Source organism: Dama dama, chromosome 2, assembly GCF_033118175.1.
Source record: "Dama dama isolate Ldn47 chromosome 2, ASM3311817v1, whole genome shotgun sequence".
NCBI classification, from domain to species: Eukaryota; Metazoa; Chordata; class Mammalia; order Artiodactyla; family Cervidae; genus Dama; species Dama dama.
The window spans coordinates 11,885,202-11,912,124 of record NC_083682.1 but is presented as its reverse complement, the minus strand read 5'-3'; the positions used below and the strand labels follow the sequence as shown (position 1 = coordinate 11,912,124).

At 43.6% G+C, this 26,923-nt stretch overlaps 1 protein-coding gene across 1 annotated transcript; it reads right to left on the bottom strand.

The window, feature by feature from the left end:
• Window positions 1–17,386: 17,386 nt before the first annotated feature.
• LOC133066268 (pregnancy-associated glycoprotein 1-like) lies at window positions 17,387–26,128 on the bottom strand. Its single transcript, XM_061157165.1, has 9 exons — window positions 26,076–26,128; window positions 24,849–24,999; window positions 23,754–23,871; window positions 23,537–23,655; window positions 22,130–22,323; window positions 21,087–21,200; window positions 19,420–19,561; window positions 19,234–19,332; window positions 17,387–17,536 (listed from the first exon to the last, which is right to left on the bottom strand). Exons 1-9 carry the CDS (start codon window positions 26,126–26,128, stop codon window positions 17,387–17,389), a joined length of 1,140 nt encoding a protein of 379 aa, XP_061013148.1.
• Between the last annotated feature and the right edge of the window lie 795 nt (window positions 26,129–26,923).

Genomic DNA, 26,923 nt, shown 5'->3' with positions numbered 1-26,923 from the left:
CCAATTGTCACGTCCATACATGACAACTGGAAAAATCATAGCTTTGATTATACTGAACTTTTTCAGCAAAAAAATGTCTCTTCTTTTAAAAAAAAAATTGTCTAGATTTGTCATAGCTTTCCATCAAATGAGCAAGCATCTTTTAATTTCATGGCTGCAGTCATCATCTGCAGTGATTTGGAGCCCCCCAAAATAAAGTCTTTCACTGTTTCCATTGTTTCGCCATCGATTTGCCATGAAGTGATGGGACCAAATGCCGTGATCTTCATTTTCTGAATGTGGAGTTTAAGCCTGATTTTTCACTCTGCTCTTTCACTTTCATCAAGTGACTTTTACTTCCTCTTCACTTTCTGCCATGAGAGTGGTGTCTTCTGCATATCTGAGGTTATTGATATTTCTCCCAACAATCGTGATTTGAGCTTGTGCTTCATCAAGTAGGGACTATCGCATGATGTACTCAGCATATAATTTAAATAAGCAAGGTGAGAATGAAACGTTGCTGCCCAACTACGCAAAGATGCCAGGATACTTGGCCTTTGGAGAAGAATTCAATCCGGGGCCAGAGATGAGGCGTGTTTGCTCAGAGCTTTTGCTTAATAAAGTTTTATTAAAGTATAAAGGAGATAGAGAAAGCTTTTGACATAGGCATCAGAAGAGGGCAGAAAGAGTACCCCTTGCTAGTTTTAGCCTTGGAGTTCCATACTCTCTCATTAGTTATGAAGGTGAATCAAAAGAATGTCTGAAGGTTGTAAAGACCTCACTAGACCTACCCAAATAAATTACAACTTAAGATAACAGGATTAGCCAGAAAGTTTTTTTTTTTTTTTTCCAGAGACTGTCCTCAAGCAGGATACATTATTGTTATATAATCCTAAGGAATGTAGAGGGACAAAAAAAAGTTTATCCTTTCTTCCTTCTTGAGAATTCCAGAATGCTCTCTCCTTGGGGACCCCTGGACTTCTTATCAATCTGCCTAGGAATTGACTGGCTCATTCCCCCATTTCTTTTAGGAGAATTAAGTTGCCAAGGGAAAGGGCCTTTGTTTTCATTTCATAACTACTTCCTGTTGTCTAGGGGCACAGTCCCTAAATTGTTAAGGCAACATATTCTCCTAACCCTCACATTGAGGGTCTCTGATTCAGGGACGCCAAGTAATAGTTGGAGGAGGCTGTGGCACTCATAGGAGATCGGACAACCATTTGTAACTTAAAAGCCTTCATTCGACTACAAACAAATCCAATTATGTAGTTACAGATGCAGGGAACAAACAGCAAAAATAGAACAATCAGAATTATTGTCATCAAGATAGTTTTCCACCATGGGGAACTAGTTACCCTCTCTCAAAGTGAGGCAATTGAGGTTTCAGGAGTATCCATAGCCCCAATCATCTTGGTCATGTGTTTAGTAAAATGAATAATATTAGTGCTCATATCAGGTACATAAGTACAGCATTGGGTATGAATAATGGGACAAGTTCCTCCTTGCACAGCTGCAGAATATCTAAAGCTAATCTGTTTTGCAAAACCACCTTTCTAATTTGTGCTTGTTCAGCATTAAGAGCTGAAATAGCTTTTTGAGAATCTTGTAATGCCTATTGAGTAAAATTAGTCAAAGCATTCACTCATAGCATAACATCTGTAGTTCCCAAAGAGGGAACAAACACTGCAGCCAAATAATCATACCAGTGAAATACAGACCTTTCCCACTGAGTTTTAGCAGACTTTTCTGGAAGCTCTGAAAATATGAAGCTGTGAGTAAAGTCTAGACCTAGGGTGCATCTCCCTATCCAACCAGGGGAAAGCCATGCCCATAGGTAAGAACTTCATATTCAATAAGACCCGATGGGAGCAAACCAGCGTGACTGAGATATCCAGTCCCAATTAGTGCCTGGCCAGACAAAGGGAGGACCTGAATTGCAGTTGGAACACACGGAAACGATTATATTGCATATTTCCTGAGGCAAAAATCCCAAGTGTTTCCAGTCACTATAATTAAGTTTCCGACTAACTTCTGGGGATGGCTCTCTTTGTTCCCAGCCTATAGGGGCAGTAGATATTAGACGTCCTTTTTCAGGAGGTAACCATGTAACGTCATCTCATATTTGATAAACATCAGGTTAAAAAAAAAAAAAAAAAAAACATTAGATCTAGACCTATTTGCCTTATATGTAGCAAAACTGTCATTGAACTGAGACAATGTATAATCAAAATTAAAAGTCACATTATATCCATAATTAAAGTACAACGTGTTGCACCAGTCCATTTTAGGGTTGTTATATGTCTTCAGATGAAGAAGAGGCATCGCCTATGATTGTTGTCGAAGGTATCTGCAGACTTGGAGAAAGTATTTCCTTGAAGTGGGGATGTCCACCATGGGAAGCCTTCCACTGAGGAGGAGGGGAGTGCTCCACAGACCCAGCAGTTAGACTGATTGTAAAATGCTGCATAGGAGTGAGCCCAGGACAGGAAGACATTGTCTTGAGGATGAAACCAAAGATTCCGGATTTTTGGAGTCAGCATAAGTAGGCTCACATAGATTGTCAGGGCCATCTGAAAAGTGCAAAGTCAGAGCATAGAAAGTAAAGACATAAAATGGCGTCACTTAGTTCTGGCAAGGTTGCCACCTCTTAATTCAAGTGTGATGTACCCACGGATCAATTCTTGGCACTTTGACAGCTGTGGGAGAAGAAATAATAACCTGGTAACGGCCTTCCCAGTGGGGCTCGAGGGATGAGCCCTTAGGCCCCGATGATTTTATGAGGACCTCGGTTCCTGGCTCAAATAGAGGCTTGCTTGTCTCAGAGGCTGGGTCAGGAGTTGTCTCTGGGAGTTCTGTTATTGCCTGTTGAAAAACCGAGAGCTCTGTTACATAACTAGTTAATTCCAAGGCTTCAGGGTCTATAGCAATGTCTGTGCGTAAGAAAGGCCTTCCATAAATACATTCAAAGTGGGACAATTGCTCCTTTTTGGGGGCAGTTCGAGCCCTCATTAAAGCTATGGGTAGGACTTTAATCCAATTGTCCTGGGTCTCTTAAGTTAAATTGTGCAGATGTCTTTTGATAAGGTCATTAGCTTTTTCAAACTTTTCTGAGGATTGGGGTCTCCTGGAACAGTGTAAGTGATATTCTATTCCCAGAGCTTTAGACACCCCTGAGATACAGCAGTTTAAAGGCGGAGGCATTGTCACTCTGAAGGCTCTGTGGTAGCCCAAACATGGGGATATTTTCATGGATTAAAATCTTTATATCCTTTTTAGCTCATTCACTATGACATGCAAAAGCCTCAATACATCCAGTAAAAGTATCCACCGCAACTTGTAAGCAAGAATATCTGTTAGATTTTGGCATATGAGTAAAATCAATTTCCCAGTCTTCTCCAGGATACTTTCCACTTAATTGCAATCCAGATTTTGCTAGCTTTTCAGTCTTTGGGTTATTTTTCTGACATACCTCACACCTTTTGATAATGTTCTTTAAAGTTTTAATTACAATTTTACCTTCAAACTAACGAGAAGCCATCTGGTAAGTACTCTGTGCACCCAAATGAAAACTCTGGTGTAAACCCTTAAGAATTTTCCATTGAGCACTTTCAGGAATTATTGATCGTCTGTCCTCAGACTGTAACCATCCTTTATCAGTAACCTTTGCTCCTCTTTTCTCATATCTTTCTAATTCTTCCTCAGTATATTGTGGTTTTTACTGTTCCACAGGACCTGTCCAGATAAAGGTGTCTGTATGGAGGGGGTTTCATAAAGTGCCGCTTTTCTGGCTTGACCGTCAGTCATCTGATTACCTTCAGCAACTTTACTCCCATCCCTGTTGTGTCTTTTGCAATACATAACAGCTACTTCTTTAGAACAATATATAGCATTTAAAAGTATCTTAATCTCTCTAAAATGTTTAATAAGTTCTGTTGCTGTTTTAAACTGTCTTTCCATATTGCAGCATGAGCATGTAAAGTCAAATAAGCATACTTAGAATCAGAGTAGATATTTACCCGCTGCCCTTTGCTTAACTCTAGAGCTCTGTTCAGAACCACAAGCCCCACTAACTGAGCACTGGTTCCATGGGGGAGAGATTTTGCTTCTAAAACCTCTTCAGCAGTCACCATGGCATAACCTGCTTTACACTCTCCATCCTGAACAAGAGAACTGCCATCAGTAAATATTTCCATGTCAGGATTGTCTAATGGGGTATCCATGAGATCCTCCTTAGCTGCATAGTTTAAAGTTAGCAATGGGGAACAATCGTAATCAGGTGTTTCATTTCCCTTCTCAGGAAGGAAAGTGGCAGGATTTAAATTTCCACAAACTTTAAGCTTACTTATTGGTCCTTCAGACAACAATGACTGATATTTAAGCCTAGTGTCTGTCATTCCAAATATTAACTTTAGAATTTAAGATTTGACTCACATCATGAGAAGTCAATACAGTAAGGTTTCATCCATTAATTATTGTTAAAACTTAAAGTGCTAATAAAGCCACTGTCCCAATTATTCTTAGGCAGTGGGTCCACCCACATGAGGTTATATCTAATTCTCTGCTTAGATAAGCAATAGGTTGATGGTGAGGCCCTCGGGGTTGTGTCAAAACTTGCAAGGCCACACTTTTTCTTTCAGTGACAAATTAAATTCGGACCTTGTGAACAAACTCAGAGTAGGAGCCTGCAGGAGGGCAATCTGAAGACCTTAAAACCTTTTTGAGTATCTGGAGACCAAACCAGTTTGTCATTTTGCGCCTGCTGAATTAGAGCTATAAGGTTATATAAAGGCCGGGCAGGTTTCCCATAAGCCGGAATCCAAATGTGACAGTAGCCAGATGATCCCCCCAAATCCTCTCAACTGTCTTAAAGTCATCGGTAGGGGATGATTTAGTATGAGTTTAATTCTCTCAGGTCCTATGGTTCTAGTCCCTTGTGATATGATTAGGCCCAGATATCTAACAGATTGTTGACAAAGCTGAGCCTTTTTTCTTGATGCCTTGTAACTGCAGCCTGCCAGAAAGTTTAAGAAGTCTTCTGAGGCTCGTGAACAAGCTTTCTCTGTCTCAGCACAGAGCAAAATGTCATCTACAGATTGTAACACCACCGCTTTGGAGCTATTAAAGTTTTGTAGATCCCATGAGAAACTTTGTCCAAATAAGTGAGGACAGTCACAAAATCCCTGGGGCAAAACTGTTAACTGAAAAGCTGCCTGTGTGGGGTCCTCAAAGGCAAATAGAAATTAACTTTCCTCTGCCAAAGACGCTGAATAGAAAGCACCTTTCAAATCAATTACTGAGAAATATTTGGCTTGTTCTGGAATTTCAGACAATAGCCTGTAATGTTAGGCACCACGGGATGTAAAGGAACTACAGCCTCATTTATTCTTTGTAAATATTGAACTAGTCTCCATTTACCATTTGATTTCTTTATACCCAAAATAGGACTGTTGCAGGGAATTAATAGTCCCTGCTCATTTAAACGCTCAATGATGGGTGTTAACCCTTACTTAACCGCAGATTTCGGTGGATACTGCTTCTTATGTGGAACTAGGTGTGGGTCTTTGAGCTTGACAACTACAGGAATAGCATTTTGTGCATGACCCACAGATTTTCCATGAGCCAGTACTTTAGGATTCACATTTTGTTCAATTCAAGGGAGAGAAAGGGAAGGCTCCATATTCATGAAAACAGAGGCATGGGCCTTGCTCAGTATATCCCTCCCTAAAAGGGGTGAGGGAGACTCTGGCACAATCAGATACTCGAGTGAAAATAGCACAGAGTAACTCACAACTTACAAGAAAACTGAAGTAATACATTTTGGCTCGTCCAGACAGTCCCATTATGGAAGCAGATCGGAAGAAAGTGGGCCAGGGCTTCAGTAATCAAAGAGTAAGTTACGCCAGTATCTAAAAGGAAGTCGATGGATTGGTCCCCCACAGTTATTAATGCCCATGGTTCCTCAGGTGTAATTAGGGAAGGAGCTTGTGTGGGGACCTGAGGGCACGTTCAGTCCTGATTGTCTTGAGAGTCTGACCCCTGAAACCTATGCTTTTGCAGGCCGTCTCTTCCAGTGTGGTCCCTTGCAGACTGGACTTTGAGCCGAAGGGAGCTTGGATACCTGAGGGCAATCCCACTTAAGGTGTCCCTCCTTTCCACAGTAATAGCAAGTCCATCCCTTTTCCCCTGGGTCCCTCTGTGCATTTTTCTCAGGCTGTTTAAGAATGGTTTTCATAGACATTGTGAGGGCTGTCACCTGTTCCCTTGTCCTTTTCTGACTTTCTTTCGTTTCCTCATTTTCCCTACAATAATAGACTGTCTGAACTAGTTGTGGCAGAGCATGTAAAGACTGATTTGGTCCATATGCACATTTTAATAGTTTACAGTGGATATCTGGAGCTGACTGAGTGAGAAATCTATCCTTTAAGATTATTTGTCCCTCTTCAATTTGGGGATCAATCTCAGTGAAGCTGTGAAGGGCTTCTCTTAATCTATCTATGAATTTACCGGGAGCTTCCTTCTCCTCCTGTTCTATGCCTTCTAATTAGCCATAGTTTAAAGGCCAAGCCAGGCTTCAGCAATTCGTGAACCACGAACTTCCAGATGTTCAAGCTGGTTTTAGAAAAGGCAGAGGAACCAGAGATCAAATTGCCAACATCTACTGGATCATCAAAAAGCAAGAAAGATCCAGAAAAAACATTTATTTCTGCTTTATTTACAACACCAAAGCCTTCGATTGTGTGGACCACAATAAACTGTGGAAAATTCTCGAGGAGATGGGAATACAAGACCACCTCACCTGCCTCTTGAGAAACCTGTATGCAGGTCAGGAAGCAACAGTTAGAACTGGACATGGAACAACAGACTGGTTCCCAATAGGAAAAGGAATATGACAAGGCTGTATATTGTCACCCTGCATATTTAACTTATATGCGGAGAACATCATCAGAAACGCTGGGCTGGAAGAAGCACAAGCTGGAATCAAGATTTCTGGGAGAAAAATCAATAACCTCAGATATGCAGATGACACCACCCTTATGGCAGAAAGTGAAGAGGAAGTAAAAAGCCTCCTGATGAAAGTGAAAGAGGAGAGGGAAAAAGATGGCTTACACCTTAACATTCAGAAAACTAAGATCAAGGCATCTGATCCCATCACCTCATGGAAAATAGATGGGGAGACAGTGTAAACAGTGTCAGGCTTTATTTTGAGGGGCTCCAAAATAACTGCAGATGGTGATTATAGCCATAAAATTAAAAGACGCTTACTCCTTGGAAGGAAAGCTATGACCAACCTAGATAGCATATTAAAAAGCAGAGTCATTACTTTGCCAACAAAGGTCCGTCTCTTCAAGGCTATGATTTTTCTAGTGGTCATGTATGGATGTGACAGTTGGACTGTGACAAAAGCTGAGCACCCAAAAATTGATGCTTTTGAACAATGGTGTTGGAGAAGACTCTTTAGAGTCCCTAGGACTGCAAGGAGATCCAACCAGTCCATCCTAAATGAGTTAAGCCCTGGTTCTTCAGTGGAAGGACTGATGCTGAGGCTGAAACTCCAGTATTTTGTCCACCTCATGTGTAGAGTTGACTCATTGGAAGGGATCCTGATGCTGGGTGGGATTGAGGGCAGGAGGAGAAGGGGACGACAGAGGATGAGATGTCTGGATGGCATCACTGACTCGATGGATATGAGTCTGAGTAAACTCCGGGTGTTGGTGATGGACAGGGGGCCATGGCATGCTGCGATTCTTGGGGTCTCAAAGAGTCGGACACGACTGAGCAACTGAACTGAACTGAACTAAACTGAAATGCTTAGCACGTGCCTGCCTGAGTCCTACAAGAAAACATCTGACAAAATGACTCTGATCCCTTCTTCCTTTAGCTGAGTTGTAGTCCCAGTTTGGTTCTGTAGTTGGGACCACCTGATTTCCAGTGGGGAGAGTGGTTGTCTCATCCTACCTCTACGCTACTGATTCATTACCAAACCATTCATCTCCATAAGCAACAGCTTTCCCCAAAACTCGAGTCTTTGAGTCGGGACTCAGTGTTTGTCCCAACACATACATCACATCCTTCCAAGTAAGGTCAAAAAGCAGAGTAACACCTTCAAAAGCTCAAATATATTTTTCTGCGTCTTCTAAATAGTCTCGCATATCCTCCTTGATTTTTTTTTTAATTTCTTGATGAGAAAAAAGCTTACTAACTCTCATAGACTGATTATTTCTCCTGGTGGGTGCTTCATGAGGAGGCAACAGCTTATGTCGCTGTTCCTCAGTCTTTCTGGCTGCTCTGTATATATGATCCCAGGGATAGATTGGAGAAACCTGCTTTTCTTTATCTCTTTGTCTCCTGTCCTCCATCTCATCTAGCAAAATATGAGAACAGGAGGGAGCTAAAGGTTTCACACCCAAATCTATACCCTTAGGACCTAAGTCTGGCATATTTCACAGAGAGAAAATGGGCAACACATATGCTATTTCTACCCATTTTCCTTGTTTTCTACAGAACTGGTCTAATTGTAAAACAGTATTATACTTAAGAGTTCCTCCAACCAGCCACCCTTTGCTGTCCTCCAATGGATACTGTGGCCATGCAGTATCACATAGGAAGACCAGGTGTGTCTTCTTTAAGCCTTGGGGATCAAATCTATCCCAGTTTTTCAGGATACAGCTCAAAGTAGTGAGGCTGGAATTTTTAGCTCCCGTCTGTAAGAGAGGGGAAAAAAATGCCACCAGTGCCCTCTTTCTACCAGAGGGATCCCTGCCTGCTTTAGATGGGGGTATAGACAGAATTTACACCAAAGCCTTTCTTTCCTGGTCAGACTTTGTCTGTCCCTTACTGACGCAAGCAACCTACTCGTCCCTCCCCATTATACCACCGAGATGGGGTGGAGATGCACCAGGGGTAGACCTGATGGCATCCCTGACTGACATCCAGCTTCTCACCATTAAAACCTTGCTTGCCTCTGATGCCTACTGGGGTGCAATCAGAGCAACATTCCAGAATGCCTCCCAGGCTAAACTGCTGGGGGAAACATTCTTTTCACCTGAGTTCCTGGGCACGAACTTGAGTATATTCCTGATCACAATACAACTGATACTAACATAAAACTGATATGTTCCTTCCAAGCCTCACCACATAAATATAAGACCCTCTAACCGTCACCACACCATTATAAGAGTTTCCTCTCTTCCACTAATAGCCAGCGTTACCAAGGGGGTGGGGGAATCCCTTGTAGTTCCAATCCAAGTAACCTTTAACCTCAGAGATGCTCTTGAAGCTAGAGCTTCATCCAGCTTCCACACTTTTCATGCTTAGCAAGGCTAGGCACTTCCTGACTTCCAAACCAAGTTTGAGACCAAAATTATCAAATACAGTAATGGCATAGATCACAAGTCCCTTGACAGTCTATGACCCAACAGATTAGGTTAGTACTTCTAATTCCAAGGAGTTCTGAAATGGACAAAGAGACCGGAAAGTTTGATCGAAAAGCAGAGTTCAGTGCATACACTTTACGCATTTCTGGTGGGCCCCCCAAAGGAGCCATGGGTGCCTCTTGGGATTAGCATGTCAGTATAAACCCCCAACAGGTATCTGCCATAGGCCATATGAGGTCGCCACAGGCTCCACACGTGCTTTGTGCAGGGAGTGTCATTCATTCACACAAGCACACCATAGAGTTCGTAAAGTACAGCAGAAAACGTGTTTGCTAGCAGAACAAGGAACTAGAGCTCCAAGCATCCTTACCTTGTCCAGAAGATCCCCCAAGATGAAAGGTTGTTGCTGAACCACGCAATGATGCCATGATTCTTGACCTCCAGAGGAGAAGAATTCAATTTGGGACCTGACACGAGGTTGACTGCTCAGAGCTTTTGTGTAATAAAGTTTCATTAAAGTATAAAGGAGATAGAGAAAGCTACTGACATAGGCATCAGAAGGGGGCAGAAAGAGTACCCCCTTACTAGTGTTAGCCATGGAGTTATATACTCTCTAATTAGTTATTACAGTGAATCAAAATAATTTCTGGAGGTTGTAAAGACCTCAAAAGACTTACTCTCATAATTTACACCTTAAGATAATAGGATTAGCCAGAAGGTTTTTTTTTTACCAGTACTGTCCTCAAGAAGGATACATTATTGTTATATAATCCTAAGGAATGTAGTGGGACAAAAAAGTTTGTCCTTTCTTCCTGCTTGAGAATTCCAGACCCCTCTCTCCTTGGGGACCCCTGGACTTCTTATCAATCTGCCTAGGAATTGACTCTCTCAACAATATACAGCCTTTACGTACTCCTTTACCTATCTGGGACCAGTCTGTTGTTCCATGTTCAGTTCTAAATGTTGCTTCTTTACCTACATACAGATTTCTAAGAAAGCAGGTAAGATGATCTGGTATTCCAATCTCTGTAAGTTTTCTACAGTTTGTTTTATCCACAGTCAAAAGCTTTTGCATGGTCAACAAAGCAGAAGTAGGTGTATTTCTGGAATTCTCTTGCTTGTTTAATGATCCAGTGGTTGCTGGCAATTTGATCCCTGGTTCCTCTGCCTTTTCTAAATCCAGCTTGAACATATAGAATTTCACCGTTCATGTACTGTTGAAGACTTGCTTGGAGAAATTACTCGGGTAGTATGTGAGATGAGTACAACTGTGTGGTAGTTGAATATTCTTTGAAATCGCGTTTCTTTGGGATTGCAATCAAAACGACCTTTCCAGTCCGGTGTCCACTGCTGAGTTTTCCAAATTTGCTGACATATTGAGTGCAGCACTTTCACAGCATCATCTCTTAGGGTTTTAAATAGCTCAACTGCAATTCCATCACCTCCACTAGCTTTGCTCGTAGTGATGCTTCTGAAGGCCCCCTTGACTTCACATTTCAGGATGTCTAGCCCTAGGTGAGTGATCACAACATCATGGCTATCTGGGTCATTAATATCTTTTTTGTATAGTTCTTGTGTATATTCTTTCAACATCTTCTTAATAGATTCTGCTTCTATTAGATCCATGCCATTTCTGGCATTCATTGTGCCCATCTTGCATGAAATGTTCCTTCCCTACCTTTAATTTTCTTGAGCAGATCTCTAATCTTTCCCATTCTATTGTTTCCATCTGTTTCTTTGCACTGATCACTTAGGAAGGCTTTTTCTTAATCTCTTCTTCCTATTCTTTGGAACTCTACATTCACATGGGTGTGTCTTTCTTTTCTCTTTTGACTTGTGCTTCTCTTCTTTCTTAAGTTATTTGTAAGGTCTTCTCAGACAACCATTTTGCCTTTTTGAATTTCATATTTTTGGAGATGGCTTTGATGTGGTACATAGAGATGAAAAAACAAGCATAACTGCATCCAGTTCCATAATTTCATAGCACATACATGGAGAAACAATGAAAACAGTGACAGATTTAATTCCTGGGATCCAAAATCACTGCAGATAGTGGCTGCAGCTTGAAAAAAAAGAACACTTGCTCCTTGGGGGGGGGGGGAACTATGAAAAACGTTGACAGCACACTAAAAAGCAGAGACATTCATTTACCAGTAAACCTCTGTATAGTCAAAGCTATGGCTTTTTCCAGAAGCCGTGGGTAGATGTGAGAATTGGACCATAAAGAAAGCTGAGTATCAAAGAACTGATGCTTTTGAACTGTGGTTTTGGACAAGACTCCTGAAAGTCCCTTGATCTGCAAGGAGATCCAACCATTCCATCCTAAAAAAAAAATCATTCCTGAATATACTTTGGAAGGACCAATGCTGAAGCTGAACCTTTAATACATAGGCCACTTGATGGGAAGAACTGACTCTTTAGAAAAGACCCTGATGCTGGGAAAGATTAAAGGCAGGAGGCAAAGGGGAAGAAAGAAGACAAAATTGTTGGGTGGCATCAGCAACTTGATGAACATGAGTTTGAGCAAGCTGTGGGAGTTGGTGATGGACAGGGAACTCTGACGTGCTGCACCCCATGACATAGAAAAGAGTTGGGCATGACTGAGAGACTGAACTGAACTGATGTACAGAGGGCAATCAGGGAGCAGGGAGAAGTCTTTGGGGAAGGTAGAAGGAACAATTCCTGGATAGCTGACAATGATGGGTCAACAGGCCGTTTCAAGCTGGAGAAGCTGTATGGAAGCAATTCTATGCCAGGTGGAGAGAATTGTAAGAGAAAGGCAAGGCAGCATCCCTGAGATTTCCCAGAGGACAAGATCCCTATTCTATTAAACTTTATCAATGCTCAATTTTGTTAGATGATTGGAAACATGAGTTTTGTTTTGGAAGTGGCAGAGCAATCTTCAGTGGAAGCACTGATGCTGAAGATGAACCTCCAACATTCACACCATCTGATGTGAAGATCCAGCTCATTGGAAGAGACCCTGATGCTGGGAAAGACTGTAGGCAGAAGGAGAGGGACCAAAAGAATGAGAAGGTGATGTTCTTTATCTTTCTGGCTTATTTCACTCTGTATAAGGGGCTTCAGCTTCATCCATCTCATTAGGACTGGTTCAAATGAATTCTTTTTAATGGCTGAGTAATATTCCATGGTGTATATGTGCCACAGCTTCTTTATCCATTCATCTGCTGATGGGCATCTAGGTTGCTTCCATGACCACCAGAAAGATAAAGAACATTACAGCATACTAACACATGTATATGGAATTTAGAAAGATGGTAACGATAACCCTATATGTAAAACAGAAAAAGAGACACAGAAATACAGAACAGACTTTTGAACCCTGTGGGAGAATGTGAGGGTGGGATATTTCAAAAGAACAGCATGTATATTATCTGTGGTGAAACAGATCACCAGCCCAGGTGGGATGCATGAGACAAGTGCTCGGGCCTGGTGCACTGGGAAGACTCAGAGGAATCGGGTGGAGAGGGAGGTGGGAGCGGGGATCGGGATGGGGAATATGTGTAAATCCATGGCTGATTCATATCAATGTATGACAAAACCCAAAAAAAAAAAAAAAAAAGAATGAGAAGGTGAGAGGGCATCACCGACTCAATGGACATGAGTTTGAGGAAACTACGCAAAATAGTGAAAGACAGGGAAGCCTGTTCTGCTGCCAAAGTGTCAGACATGACTTAGCAACTGAATAATACCAATGAGAACAGAGGGTCCAGTGAAGCCTCTGGCCCTGGTGGGAGTGGAGAAAGATTTAGGAGGAAGGGGAGGCTTCCCATTCTCGGGTCAAGTTCTTGCATCCAAGGCAAGGAGCACAAGATACTGAATGGTTACCAAACACTATTTCTACAAAAACTGTTTTCTGTATGAGTGAGAGCTTTGACTAAGGTTGTGCTCTAGATATTACTGAGGGATGTGGAAGGAAACTGGAGTGGGCTGTGTCTGCAAAAACCAGGTGACCAGCTGCTGGAGGGCGAGGCATGTGGTAAACATTCTGCACTAGGTGGAAAAAAAATCCAGAAAAAGTGTCCCTTCTGGAGTGTACATGCCAATGTATCACTTTGTTGCAGCAGATCCCTTCAGTGGTGTTTTGGGGCAAGCAAGAAATACATGATGGGTGGTTTCTTTTATCAATTCCTGTGGGTAGTTAGATGACTCAATGTCTGGTTACTTCATTGCATGGTTGGAGTCATGCTTGGGAAAGAAACCTAGATGAGGTCCACACATATTTTGTCATTAAACAGCAAGCATTGGAAGGTTTCTAAGGCAACTGTTGGTAATTTAAACATGAGGGGCCAAATGGGAACAGTTTAATTTAACAGGTTGAGAATGGACGTACAGGTTGCCATAGTTATTGCTATGACAAGTAGCCATAACAGATACTTGTTGCTATGCTGGACATGTGGGAAACTGACAAGAGACCAAAAGGCTTACAACTCTCCTTGCAGTGTGATTTCAGGCTAGAAGTAGTTGGCAAGGAAAGGCTGACAGGTAAGGCTGGGAAGGGAGTAATCTGAGCCAGTAATCATTAGTTCTTGCTGGAGCCCACAAAACAGAAGCATCGCTTCAGTCAGAGTTCTGTGTCATGGTTCAGAAATAGAGGTCATTTGGCTTGAATCAATATTGAGCCTTGGGGATGGCAGCCATAACCTCTAAGTAGTAGATTCCCTTCTCCCCGGGTGGGAAGATAATTCATATTTGTTCCAGACTCGGGAACCCAGAAAGCCCTCTCTGTGCCACTTGTTCTCAGCAGGCGCACATGCAATTAGAAGGTGGAATTATCATCATGGTGCCCCTTTTCCAGATGAGACAACTGAGGTTAAGGGACTTGATCAAGTTCACACACATATACACATGAATCACCAAGCAAAAGCCCAGGGCAACAGTCCTCAATTTGTGTGTTTTTGCTCCATACCCACTGGTAGTGGGGGGTGGTGATCTGACACAAATGCTTAGGCAGAAGCAAGCAATATTAAGGCTTAAATTGAAGAGAGTAAGGAAAACCACTAGAACATTCAGCTATGACCTGAATCAAATCCCTTATGTTTATATAGTGGAGATGAAAAATAGACTCATGGGATTAGGTCTGGTAGCCTGAAGAACTATGGGAGGTGGTCACCAAAAGCATCCCCAAGAAAACCAAATATGGGAAGGAAACATGGTTGTCTGCGGAGGTCTTAAAAAGAACTGAGAAAATAAGAGAACTGAAAGGCAAAGGAGATAGGGAAAGACATACCCAAAAGAATGCAGACCTCCAGAGAAAAGCAAGGAGAGTTAAGAAAGTCTTCATAAGTGAACAGTGCAAGAATTAGAGGGAAATGATAGAATTGTAAAGAGTATAGAACACTTCGGGAAAGTTGGAGATAACATAGGAACACTTTATGCAAAGATGGGCACAATAAAGGACAGCAAAATCAAAGACCTACCAGAAGAAGATGAGATTAAGAAGAGGTGGCAAGAATGCAAAGAAGAACTGTACAAAAACTATCATAAAGACCAGGATAAGGATGATGCTGGGGTCACTCATGTAAAGCCAGATATACTGGAGCAAGTAGTCAAGTGGGCCTTAGGAAACATCACTGCAAACAAAGCTAGTGGAGGTGATGGAATTCCAGCTTAGCTGTTTAAAACATCCTAAAGAATGAGGCTGTAAAACTGCTCCATTCAACATGTCAGCAACTTGGAAAGCTTAGCAGTGGCCACAGTGCAGGAAAAGGTCAGTTTTCAACCAATCCAAAAGAAAGGCAATTTCAAAGAATGTTCAACCTATCATGCAATTGCGCTCATCTCATTTGCTAGCAAGATAATACTCAAAATCCTTCAAGCGAAGCTTCAACAGTACATGAACTGAGAACTTCCAGATGTATAAACTGATTTGAGTAACCAGAGATCAAATTGCCAACATCCATTGAATCATAGAGAAAGCAAGGGAATCCCAGAAAAACATTTCTGTCTGCTTCACTGACTATGCTAAAGCCTTTCATTGTGTGGACCACAACAAACTGTGGAAAATTCTTAAGGAAACTGAAGTACAGGATCACCTTACCTGTCTCCTGAAAGTCTGTGTGTAGGTCAAAAAGTGACAGTTAGAATCAGACATGGAGCAACTGAAAGATTTAAAATCTGGAAATAGCATGAAAAGGTATACATTGTCACTTTGGTTATTGAATTTATATGTAGGATACACCATTCAATATGCTGAACTGGATGAATCCCAAGCTGGAATCAAGATTGTTGGGAGAATTATCAATAGCCACAGATATGAAGATGATAACTCCTTAGTAACAGAAAGCAAAGAAGAACTAAAGAGCTTCTTGATGAGGAGAGGAGATGCAAAATGTGGCTTAAAGCTCAACATTCAAAAACCTATTCATAAAATAATACTCAACATTCATGGCATCCAGTCCCACAATTCATGGCATATAGATGAGGGAAAAGTGGAAACAGTGGCAGATTTTATTTTCTTGGGCTCCAAAATCACTATGGACCTTGACTGCAGCCACAAAATTAAGAGACATTTGCTCCTTGGACGGAAGTATGGCTATGAAAAACATGTACAGTGTAATAAATGCATAGACTCACTTTGCTACAGAAGTCTGTAGTGTCAAAGATATGATTTTTTTTTCCTGTAATCATGTACAGAGGTATGATCTGGACCAAAAGAAAGGGTGAATACCAAAAAATTAAGCTTTTGAACTGTGGTGCTTGAGAAGATTCTTGAGAGTCCCTTATACAACAAGGAGATCAAGCCAATCAATCTGAAAGGAACTCAACCTCTGACCACTACTGTCTCAGCTGAGGCATCTACTGAGGGCCTCAAGGTGGAAAGAACAGATGCTTCCCCTGCAACATTGCCTAACCATGGCAGCTCCAAGCAAAGACCTTGCAGTTCCGCCTCTGGAGGAAGCTCAGAAAACCTGAAGGCTCTGTGTACCCTGGGTACCGATAGATGCATTGCATTCGCCTCACCAGCATTGGAGGCCAAGGAAGGGGCATTCTGGGCCCTGGAGGAGGGGGATGGCTCAGGGATCCACTGGGGCCATCACTTACCAAGTAGGACTAGAAAGGACAGAGCAGGCATATGTGGCAGAGAGCTGGTGATTGGGGTGTGGGAACGAGAGGAAACCAGCTCTGCATGAACTACCTCACCCAAACTCTCCTGGAGGAGAAGCCCAGTGATAAGATCATCTGAGTTTTGATGAAGAGAGTCTATTTCATTACCCCTTAGAATTCCTCTGAATGAGGAGGTGGTGGAGTTGGTGGGTCATCACGAACCCTTCCATGGCCTAGACCATTCCCCAGCCGCTCTCCTTGGGGCTGCTTCTCCCCAGATTCAGTCATGTAGTTCTGGAGGAAACTGAGAATCATGTGTGCTGCTGGGTCAGGGCCAGCGACCATGTAAAGCCAAACATAGGACCACCTGGCCCTGCAAGGATGGCTGATCTGGGGCTGTACAGGTGATCTGAGGTGGGTCATTCAGAGAACACCATTGAACTCTGATATCTACGAGCTTCTTTCCTTACTAGGTGATGCCTTCAGGATATGAAACCCTAGGGCAGGTAGCTTGGACTACCTCACTAGGTAAAGAAGCCTTAGGGAAGAAAGTTGTCAGGCTAAGACCCCCAAAGAAGAGGGAAGGGAAAGACCAAGGGTGAGAAAGAGAGAACTGAAGACTTCTGATTTCTTGTGTCCAGTCACTGAGATCTTTGTATTTCTTCTGATTCTTGTGTCCTGGATTCCCAGAATTATTTCAATGAGTCTCCCTTTTCCTTGAAGCCAGTTGGAGTTGGGCTCCTCTCAACTTCGATTCAGACTTGGTTCTAGATCCTTCACTCCCAGACACAAACATAGGCACCCATTTCTTTCAGCACCATTACGAGTGAAACCCTTTATTCTTTACTGAGAATAGGGTGTAGACCACCAAATACAGTTAATCAGCATCGTGGGCAGGAGTGCCCTAAGTGTGAATGAGTGTGTGTCAGGAGTGGCCTTTCTGATTCCTGAATCACTCCAAGAGTTTACACTGCCTGTGCCAGGCCAATTCTGTCATTTCCTCGATCATAAACCGAGAAATACTGCCTCAGGAAGACGTCACCCAGGATCCAGGTCTCTGTAGATGTACTTGCTGTGTCCTCTTTAAAGCTGGTATAGCAGTTGCCACTAGAATCCTGCGGGAGTCAGAGACACACACCAGTCAGCCTGAGCCCTTAATGGCGACTCCCCTCAACATCCAGACTGAGCACCGTTCTTAGTATTATTTCACTATTTTGATAATTATCAAGTGGTTTTATGAGCAACAGGGGATGTAAGAGTTCATCCAAAACCAAAAAGGGCCCCATATATGCGACTGCCATGAGGAAGGGTATCGTGAGTGGAGGACTGGAAGTTGGGGAAACACAGGAATGATAAAAAGGAAAGTCGTACTGTAGAGCATAAGGAAATATATTCAATATCCAGTGATAAACCACATGAAAAAGAATAAGAAAAAGAATATGTATTTTTATGTGTATAACTGAGTCACATTGCTGTGCCGCAGAACTTAAGGCAACACTGAAGACCAGCCACACTTCAACACAATTTTTAGAAAAGAACAAGAGTGTCCCCTGGTTCTCCTCACTCCCTGTTTCTTTCCTCCTGACTCCTGCTCCTTGATTTATTCTACAGAGAAGGCAGATTCCCCTCCTGTGTCCCCACAATCCATACTTTATTAAAAATTATATTTTGTATTGGAGTATAGCAGAGTAACAGTATTCTGCATTTCAGGTGGACAGTAAATGGAATCAATTGTTTGTAACTATGTATACTGGTCCAAAAAATACCCCTCCCATCTAGGATGTCGTATAACTGAGTGGACTTCCCTGTGCTGCACAGTAATTCATTATTGATTATCCATCTTAAATATAGCAGTGCCCACAACACGTTCTTGAAGACTTAACTCAGGAACTCTGGGAAGCCTCCTTCGGCCAACACTCACCCTCTTTGGCCACTCCAGGCTTCGTTGGGTAACTTATTTGGTTCCCCATTCCCACTGGTCAGTCAGTAGCCCTCATCACCCTTAGTAAGTCCCTAGTGTCCCAATGCAGAGCACCTTGGGATGCCATTTGCATGGTATCCAGTGCAGTGTTGCCTAGAACCAAGCAACCCTCCATACGTCTCCATGAGTTTGTGATTTTAGAACTCCTGAAATTCCCTCTGCTCCTCAAAGCCTTCTCTGAGCCCATCAGCCTGCTATGTACTCCCACAGGGGGCTGACATGAAGCCTCCATCCTTTGCTAGGTCTGAGCAGTCACTGTGCACCCTTTATTCACCTTAGTATCCAACATCCCCACAGAGGGGTCAGGTACCCCAATTCACAAAGGGGACACCTGGCCAGAGCAAGGGAAAGAAGCAGCCGAGATCTAGGGTGCCCATGTAATTTATCATCCAAAGCAGGAAAACTTTGAGAAGGGAAGGAAGACTGTTAATTTATGATGGAGCATCACACTGCAATTGTTCCCAGCCATTATCCTTATAATATGGCCTATTTCAGGGACTGCTAGCACTGACTTTTATGCTCATGCACCTAAGGTTTCAGATTGAACTGAAGCTCTCTGAGGACTGAAGGCCTCAGTGTTCCCCTCGCCTTGTGACTCCCACCATGCCAGCATGGTGTGGCGTCTCCACATTTATTTCAGGATGATCAGTGTCCCAGACGGCCCTTTACTCTCAAGTAGTTGGTTTTGTAGGAGGCACTGGCCCAGCCACAAGGCTCAGAGCATCTACAATGGTGTGACATGGCCTGAAGATGGCGCCCTCCTCCCAGGAGCAGCCCAGGGGATCCTGCAGGCTCCAGTTTGAGAACCAACCCTCAGTATTGTCCCCTCACCTTGATGGTGTAGGCTTGAGCTGGCAGTGGGTAGTTGAAGCCGTTGATAGTGAAAATAATAGAGGGCAGGGTATTGACCGCAAAACATGAAACATAGTGCTGTTAGAGAGAGAGGGAGAGAGATTGGCCCTGGAGATCCTTGTTGTGTGTGGAGACAGGGAGTGACCCGGGGGCATGCCCTTTCACCTTGGAACCCCGTGGTATGGTGCCGATGAGCCTCAGGATATTATTGACTAGTCTTCTTGGGCCTTGGATCAGTGATGTCCCAGTGTCCACAAGGGCCTCACAGCCACCAGAACAAGAAATAACCCGTCTGTTCATGGAGATGCTGAGAGACAGTGGAAAAAAAATGGGCATCAAGGTCACTCTGAGTCTCCCCAGAGCTGCCCCCTTCCCGACTGTCTCCTTAACCATCCTTTGTCTCTCGCCCTGACTCTTCATCTGCTCTCGACACGGCACCTCCCTTGACATCCTTGAATGCAATACTTGAATACACCAGGTTCTTTTGTACCTTGACAAAAGCTGGTCTTCCTTCCTAGAAGACTCCCCTCCTCTTTGACTAGCAAATTTCTTCTCACCTTCCAGATTCCATCTTAATTGTATTGTTTTCAAGGAAGACTTTCCCCCAGTGTTTACCAGTCTCCTGTCTTGGTCACTCTCTGTAGACCTTCCTCATGTCTAGCATGTACCAAAATCACAATTCACTAAGTGTGTGTGTGTCATTTCTGTGTATCGGCTTTCTTAGATGTGAGGGCGAATTTTATTCCCATTGCCTCCCTGAAGTGCCTGGCACACAGTGCATGCCCAGTGTTTGTCTGTCCAATGAGTGAATGAAGACTGAAAATAATGAGAAACATCCAGAGAGCTGTATCTGGTAGGGAACAAAAAATGGGTTGAACACAGAGTGAAGATGGAGATTTTCAGGGGCAGCTGATTCTCATAGTAGGGGGAAATAGGGGCTCCTCTGTGAGATGGTGTCTCCCAGTACAGCTCCTACAACCAGCTCAAACCCTGAGACCCTGGCCAGGCAATACATGACTAGCCCACAGAAACTCCAAAGGACAGGTCGGCTTTTGCCTGAGCGTATCACACAGAATCCTATCAGTTGTTGCCTCTGGTCCTCAGGTCACTCCTGGATCCTAACTTTCTGATTGTCTCAGTTATAGCCCTGCCCCACTCTGTGCCCAGGGATGTGGGGTGCCTTTTTTATTAGTTGCTTTCACATTAAGACTGCAGCCAACATCTCTCCACTGCTGGGTAGCTGCTCCCAAAGGAGACCAGTTTTCCCCATTTTCTTAGGAATTTCCCTGTTTTTAAACTGAGATTTATCTGTATTGAGAACTTCCTTGGTCCCAGGTAGCCCTGGACAGTTGGTCATCTTATAGCGCTGTCCAGGCTGGTCAAATCCTCCCTGATCCTGTTCACCACACTGCAGAGTCCTCTGACCGTGCTCCCTGCCTCACTGGGCAGTGAGTGCAGTGCTCTTCAAGCTTCACAGACCTCTCTGGACCCTGTGAGGACCCTGGTCAGAGCCCTGGTCAGGAGGCCTGGGGATTATGAACTCATGGGCTGTTTGCGTATCTATGTGCTTGTGTGTCTGTTTGTATGTGTGTTTGTATGTGTCTCTGTGTGTGCTTCTGTGTCTCTGACTAGCTATGCATGTTTATATGTGTCTCTGTTTATGTTTATATGTGTCTGCTTGTTTTTTCCATGTGTCTGTGTGTCTGTCTGTGTCATTGTAGGTGGTGTACATGTTTGTGTGACTATGTGTCTGAGAATCAATCTATTTGTGAGTGTGTCCATGTACAGATGTGGAGAATCCCTTGGGCTGACCCTCAGAAGGAGACTCTTACCGGTCCATGTGTACACGCCAGTTGCCTGCTTGGATCAATGGTACCCAGTGGAGCGCTCCTTGGTAGTAGGATTTATCCACCCCACCAAACATCACCACACTGCCCTCTGGCTTGCTTCTGTAGAGAGAAGACAGCGGGGGGATCCTTGGAGGGCAGTAACAACAGCACTGTCTCAGAGCTGTGCATGTCTACTCATCAAGGCCCTTAAAATGTCTTCATCTACAGATGCAGAAATCGAGGCTAGGAGCAATTGAAAATGAGACTGGGGTCATTTACTGGCTAATGGGTGGCACAGAGGTGGTTACAAGCTGAGTCACCTAGCTGGGCTCCACCCATGATATCTTCTGAAGATGCCCTGGACCTCCTGTGACCTGAGTGCTCAGACACCCTCAGAGCACAGTGTGCTGAAGCATTTTGGATTTCTCCTTGTCCACTTTGTCATTTTTAAGGAAAATCAAGGCCTGGGAGTGCTAAGGGTGTGGAATCAGGTCACCCAGGGTTGGTTCCACTGGCTTGTGACCTCTACTGTCCAAAGGGCCCCACACTCACAAGGGACCCCACCTCTGCTCTCCCTGTCTTGAAATGCCTAATATTTCTTGAACAAGGGGTCCCACACTTTTGTTTTGTGTCCCACATTTTCCTTTTTCACTGGAGCTTGCAAATTGGGTAGCTGGTCCTGGGCTCACAGTGAAATGCTAATGAGGAAGGAAAGCTACCCACCATCATTCTCCTTCCTTATCCAATCCATAAGCAAATCCTAATGCCTTTCCCTCCAACTTGTTTCCTGTTGCCTTCCATTAGTCTTCCTACTCATTCATCCACCTAAACCAAGTTACTGATCTTGAGCCCAGGAGCAGGGTTATGTTCCAATACAATGTTATTTATAAAAGCCAGTGGTGAAGCCAGGTAGGGCTCTTTGGCCATAGTTATCTGGATTAGATTATCTCTCAGGATACTTACTTATCAAATGTTCTACAAATTTCTTACAACTGAAAGGAAATTACAGCTAATTTGGAGAAACGGATTGTCCATCTCAGACTTACTTGCTCAGGTAGAAGGCAAAAACAGGCTCAGAAATGGCACCTTGATTCTTCAGGTTGTCAAAGATGGGGATGCCTCCAGTGAAAGAGAATTTGGGGTAGTTCAAGCCCAAGACGCCATCAAAAGGCATTCCCTCAAACCCGGATTGTGCCATGCTTAGACCGAATTCCTGATCAGTAATTACAAGGTCCCCAATCTGTGGGAGAGAAGCATGATCCCTCTTACAGATATGTGAAATGGGGCTAGGACTGGGCTGGGGTGCCTTGCCATTAGATCCTCAGTGAAAAATTGAGGCTGGGCTGTGTCTTCGTTGGATCTCAGGTGGTTAGACCAAGCTGAAAGGGGAATTTGGGTTACATTTGAGAAAGGCTGTGAATTTTAAAACATCTGACCCTCTGAAATACACCACTTTGGTGAGTCAAATTGGCCCCGTTGCTTCCGTACAGGTGGGGCAACCAAGAGTCAGGCCAGGACCCATCAGTGCCCCCTTGCGGACAAAATGAGCTGCAAGCAAGTTAGCCTTCTCTTTGGCATCACTGTGACCTAATGACAGGAATGGACTGCATTCTCTGTAAGGTACTGTGGATTCTGCATCTGTCCAGGAAGACAGAAGCCGAAAACACATTCTTGCTTGCAGGGATCTATGAAATTACTGCCTGGGGAATTCAACTTTGGGGGTATGTGTGTCTTTGTGTGAGTGTGTATGACAGAGAAAGAGAAAGTGGGGAACTACTTAAGTACTTTGGGGTTGGCCGGCCATAAGTTTGTTGGACTCTCAAAAGCCCCCTAGAGTGAGAACTCATTTGTCAGGCCCCCTAACTTCTCAGGCCTCCAGTTTCCCAGTCTGGGTACCTGAAGCCCTTGACTGCCCCCAGGTTCCCCAGATCAGTTTTATCCTGTCCCCAAACATCCCACAGCAACTTCAGTCCTGAAAATCCACTCAAGCTGCACTCTTTACCACATGTGTGTTCTCAGCAAGGTCCTTGCTGTCTGCACCTCAGTTTCCTCAGGTGTCTCACGAACTAATCAGAGTAACTGGTGTGCAGGGTTGTTGTAGGACTAAACCATGTATCACCTGAAAGTGCCTGAAACAGTCTGAGAATTAAAAAGTGGGTGATTTTCTCCCCTCTTCTCGCTCCCAGCAAAATGAACCTGGAACTACTCATGGGCAGAGAAGCTTCAAGTCCCCATCTCAAGCCACTCTCTAGGTTAGCTAATCTGTGTGCTCCTGTGTCACCACAGACACTGACTCCCCAGGGACAAGATCCTGTGGGTAAGATGGCCAATATCTATGGGATTTAGGCTAGGAAGGGTCCTGCCAGAGGGTCTTGCCAGAAGGATCTGCATCGGTTTTTCAAGCAGTGGTCACCCCACACCCATTCCTGACTCAGCATTTGTTACACTGTTACCCGAACGGTGTCACGAGCAACAACTCCCTTCATGCTCCCAGAACTGTATTCGACAATGAAGGTCTTATTGTTAGGCCGGAAGGTGGAAGACTCAAGATGTCTGAACAAAACGTGTGAAACTGCAGACACAAGAGATAAGTATCATCAGGTGCCAAGGGTGCAAAACAGGGTCACAGGGCAAGGGAAGATGGTCCGGGTACAGGGTGTCTGTACGCACAACAGGTTCGGCTGGTGCAAAAGACGGAGGGCACCCACAAGTCAGATGAGCCTGTGTCAAAGACAACCTGGAATTCCTGAGGGGGTGTTCCAATGGTGATGTTACCCACGTAGAGCATCTATGGGGAAAAGGAAGGACTGGGTTATTAAAGAAATGGCTACACTCTATTCCCACACACATGCCTCCCTCTGGATATCACATATTTCTTGAGATCACTTTCTAATGACAGTGCAGCTCTCTGACTTTGGTTACAGAGGTTTCTGCATTTGATATATTTTCCTGTGCTGCACAGTATGCAGGATACTGACTCTATGACCAGGTGTTGAAGTGGTACCTCCTGCCTTGGAAGCACAGAGGCATAACCTCTGGACCACTAGGACCACTAGACACCCAGGGAAGTCCTGGTGCCTTCATTTGAGAAGCTCTGTAGTCTCTTCAAACCCAGCCTTAGTGCCCCCTTCTCCAGGAGGTCCTTCTTGATCAACCTCAGCCACTCCCTCAAAATTCAGACCACATGAAATCAACACCACACAGGTGACCCTTTCATTTGACATACATTTACTAATATGCCTATCTCTCAGGCCGGCATGAGCATTCTTGAAGACAGAATAAGCCCTTTTTCTAATCTAAAAACAGTAACCACAGTGTTAGAAACTTATGGCCTTACACAGAATACAGGTTCAGTAACTATTTATGACTGTGGTTCTTGCTTCTGTGGAAACTGAATCCTCTGCCTGGAAATTCACAATTGCTTTGCTGTTGTTCCAAACATTTGATCAGTGACGGTTCACTTTTCATCTGTAACTGACTGACTCACTTATTTCAGAAGGAACAATCTCCCTCAAACTAATGCCACATCTTTGACACAGAAATGGCTATCTACCTGTCACCTGGTATTTGCTGGGCCCAGTCACAAAGACCAACAGTTGAGGATGAGAGTGTGTTCTGCTCTGAGTGGGGTCCCTGTTTTCCAGTGTTTCTGTCTCCTGCAAGAACCCCAACCCCAACATCCCACCTGGCACTTCCAGATGAGCCCCGGTGCTAGGCTAGAGCAAATGGGGGCTCTCTGGAGCACCATCCTCCCAAAATACTCACATCCTTGATATTTCTCAGGGGGTGGGTAGTTATATTTGAGCCAGGAGAAGATGTCAGGTTCAGTCTGTAAGCATGTTCCTTCAGGAAATTATTCAGCATGTGTTTTTCACTGCGGGTTTTTCTCATGATCTTCACTCTCGTTAGAGGTATTCTATACCGAGAATTTGACAAAGAAAACAATGAAGAAACTAAAATTATCTGTCAGTGTTCAGGTAAAACTGTCATTGTAATGGCCCTGTGAATTTTGTAATCATTTTTATGAGGCACACTATTATCAGAATTTTATGCATATACCATGACAAAGACATAGGTTTGATTACAGGTTCTGATCTGCAATCTGGGATAAGCCATATGACCATGTGGTGTCTCAGTCTCTCCCTCAGTAAAATGGTGGAATGTAACAATCAAAACCCTGCAAATAGAATATCTTGGAGATAAGTGAAGTGATGGATATAAGGTACCTGATACATAGGAAGTCTCAAAAATCACAGCCTTTAGCATTGCTGTTGCCATCAGACTGTATCCTTCTCATAGAACCTCAAGGAAAGAGGTAGAATGGGGACTCTTATGCTCTTTTACAAGGGAGAAATTTGAAATGCAAGAAGTTACTGAGTTGGCTATGGTCAGGCTGCTTGTCACATATAAATCTGAATATCAAACAGTGTATCTTTCTCCAAGTTGAGAGAGAAGAGGGAGTTGAAAGAAGATCCAGGAGATAGGGAACAGGTAAGGGAAATTCAGAGGCTCGAGAAGGAAGGATGAGTCAAATGAAAAATTAAAAGAAAACAACACAGAGAGCAATACACTCACAGAGACTTCCAAAGAGATGGAGAGGAAAATGATAGTGATACAGAGATGCAGACATAGACATATACACACTGAAGTAGAGAGGGAACAAAGAGGACATGTTGAATAAAATGTAGAAATGTGTATTCCACAGGAAAACACCTACATCTGCATAGACTGTGCACTGAACTGTTGTAAGGAGTTGCATTTTCAATAGGTCATGACTGAACCCCAAGAGTTGTACAACCATGCAAACCTACACCAAGACCCTTTGGATACATAGTCCCCAAAGCAAGATACTTATCAATAAGTAAGGGTTGAACTTTAAGACTGTCAGGGAAATATTCCATTCCCATCTAAACCTGATGAGTGGAAGAATAATCAGATGAAAAGAAAAATCCGAGAAAGGAAGATGATGCAGCTTACAGTCCCCATACTTACTTGACTATGGACTCTGAGAAGGCCACCAGCCCGAGGAGCACAAGCCACTTCATGCTTCTTTCCTGGCTCCAAGTACTCAGGGAAGTTCAGGTTCTTAGCATGCAGTGGTGACCAGAAGCCCCTAATTATATATGCTCTGACCTACCCTAGCTTTCCCCTTTATGCCACTAATAGATCTGATAAAAACACACAGCTTTTGATAAAATCTTTACCTTCCTCAGTGTCCTTGGCGAGTGGACTTTGAAGCTTCTCAGAATACAGACAATTGAACTGTAATCTCTTCCTTGAAGCTTGGCTGGAAAATCTAACTGATCTGCATAGACATCTAAGGAGACGGAGAACCTTACCTACTTGGAGAAAAATCTGCTAAGAATATAATGAAAATGGTAACTAGGGGCCATACTCGACATTCATGGTTTCATGTCATCTACCTAGCCACTTCATGAGATATGCAATACTGTCTTTGTTGGAGACGAGATTGCTAGGAGGATAAGTTGTCAAATGGCAAAGTGATCAGGGACAGCCCAGGGACATACAACTGGCCTGAGGTATTGGGTCTAATGGCAGAGATCAGGGGCACCTGTGGTGTCAGTCTGCATCAAAGATTTAGGGTAGAGCAGTAGTTCAATTGCATGGGTTTCGGTATTGGAAAAAATATCTTATTCATCCACAAGATATTTTATATCATCCATCTAATGTACAAGGAAGAACTGTGTGCTGGGTTCTGGGTTAAAGGCTTCAAAGTCAAAGTGGATCAAGACAAAAGTAGTCTTTATCTTAAGAGAGCCAGCAGTCTAGTTCTCACAAACTCATGGCCCCAGGAGGCAAGAGAAGTGATAGTAGGACTA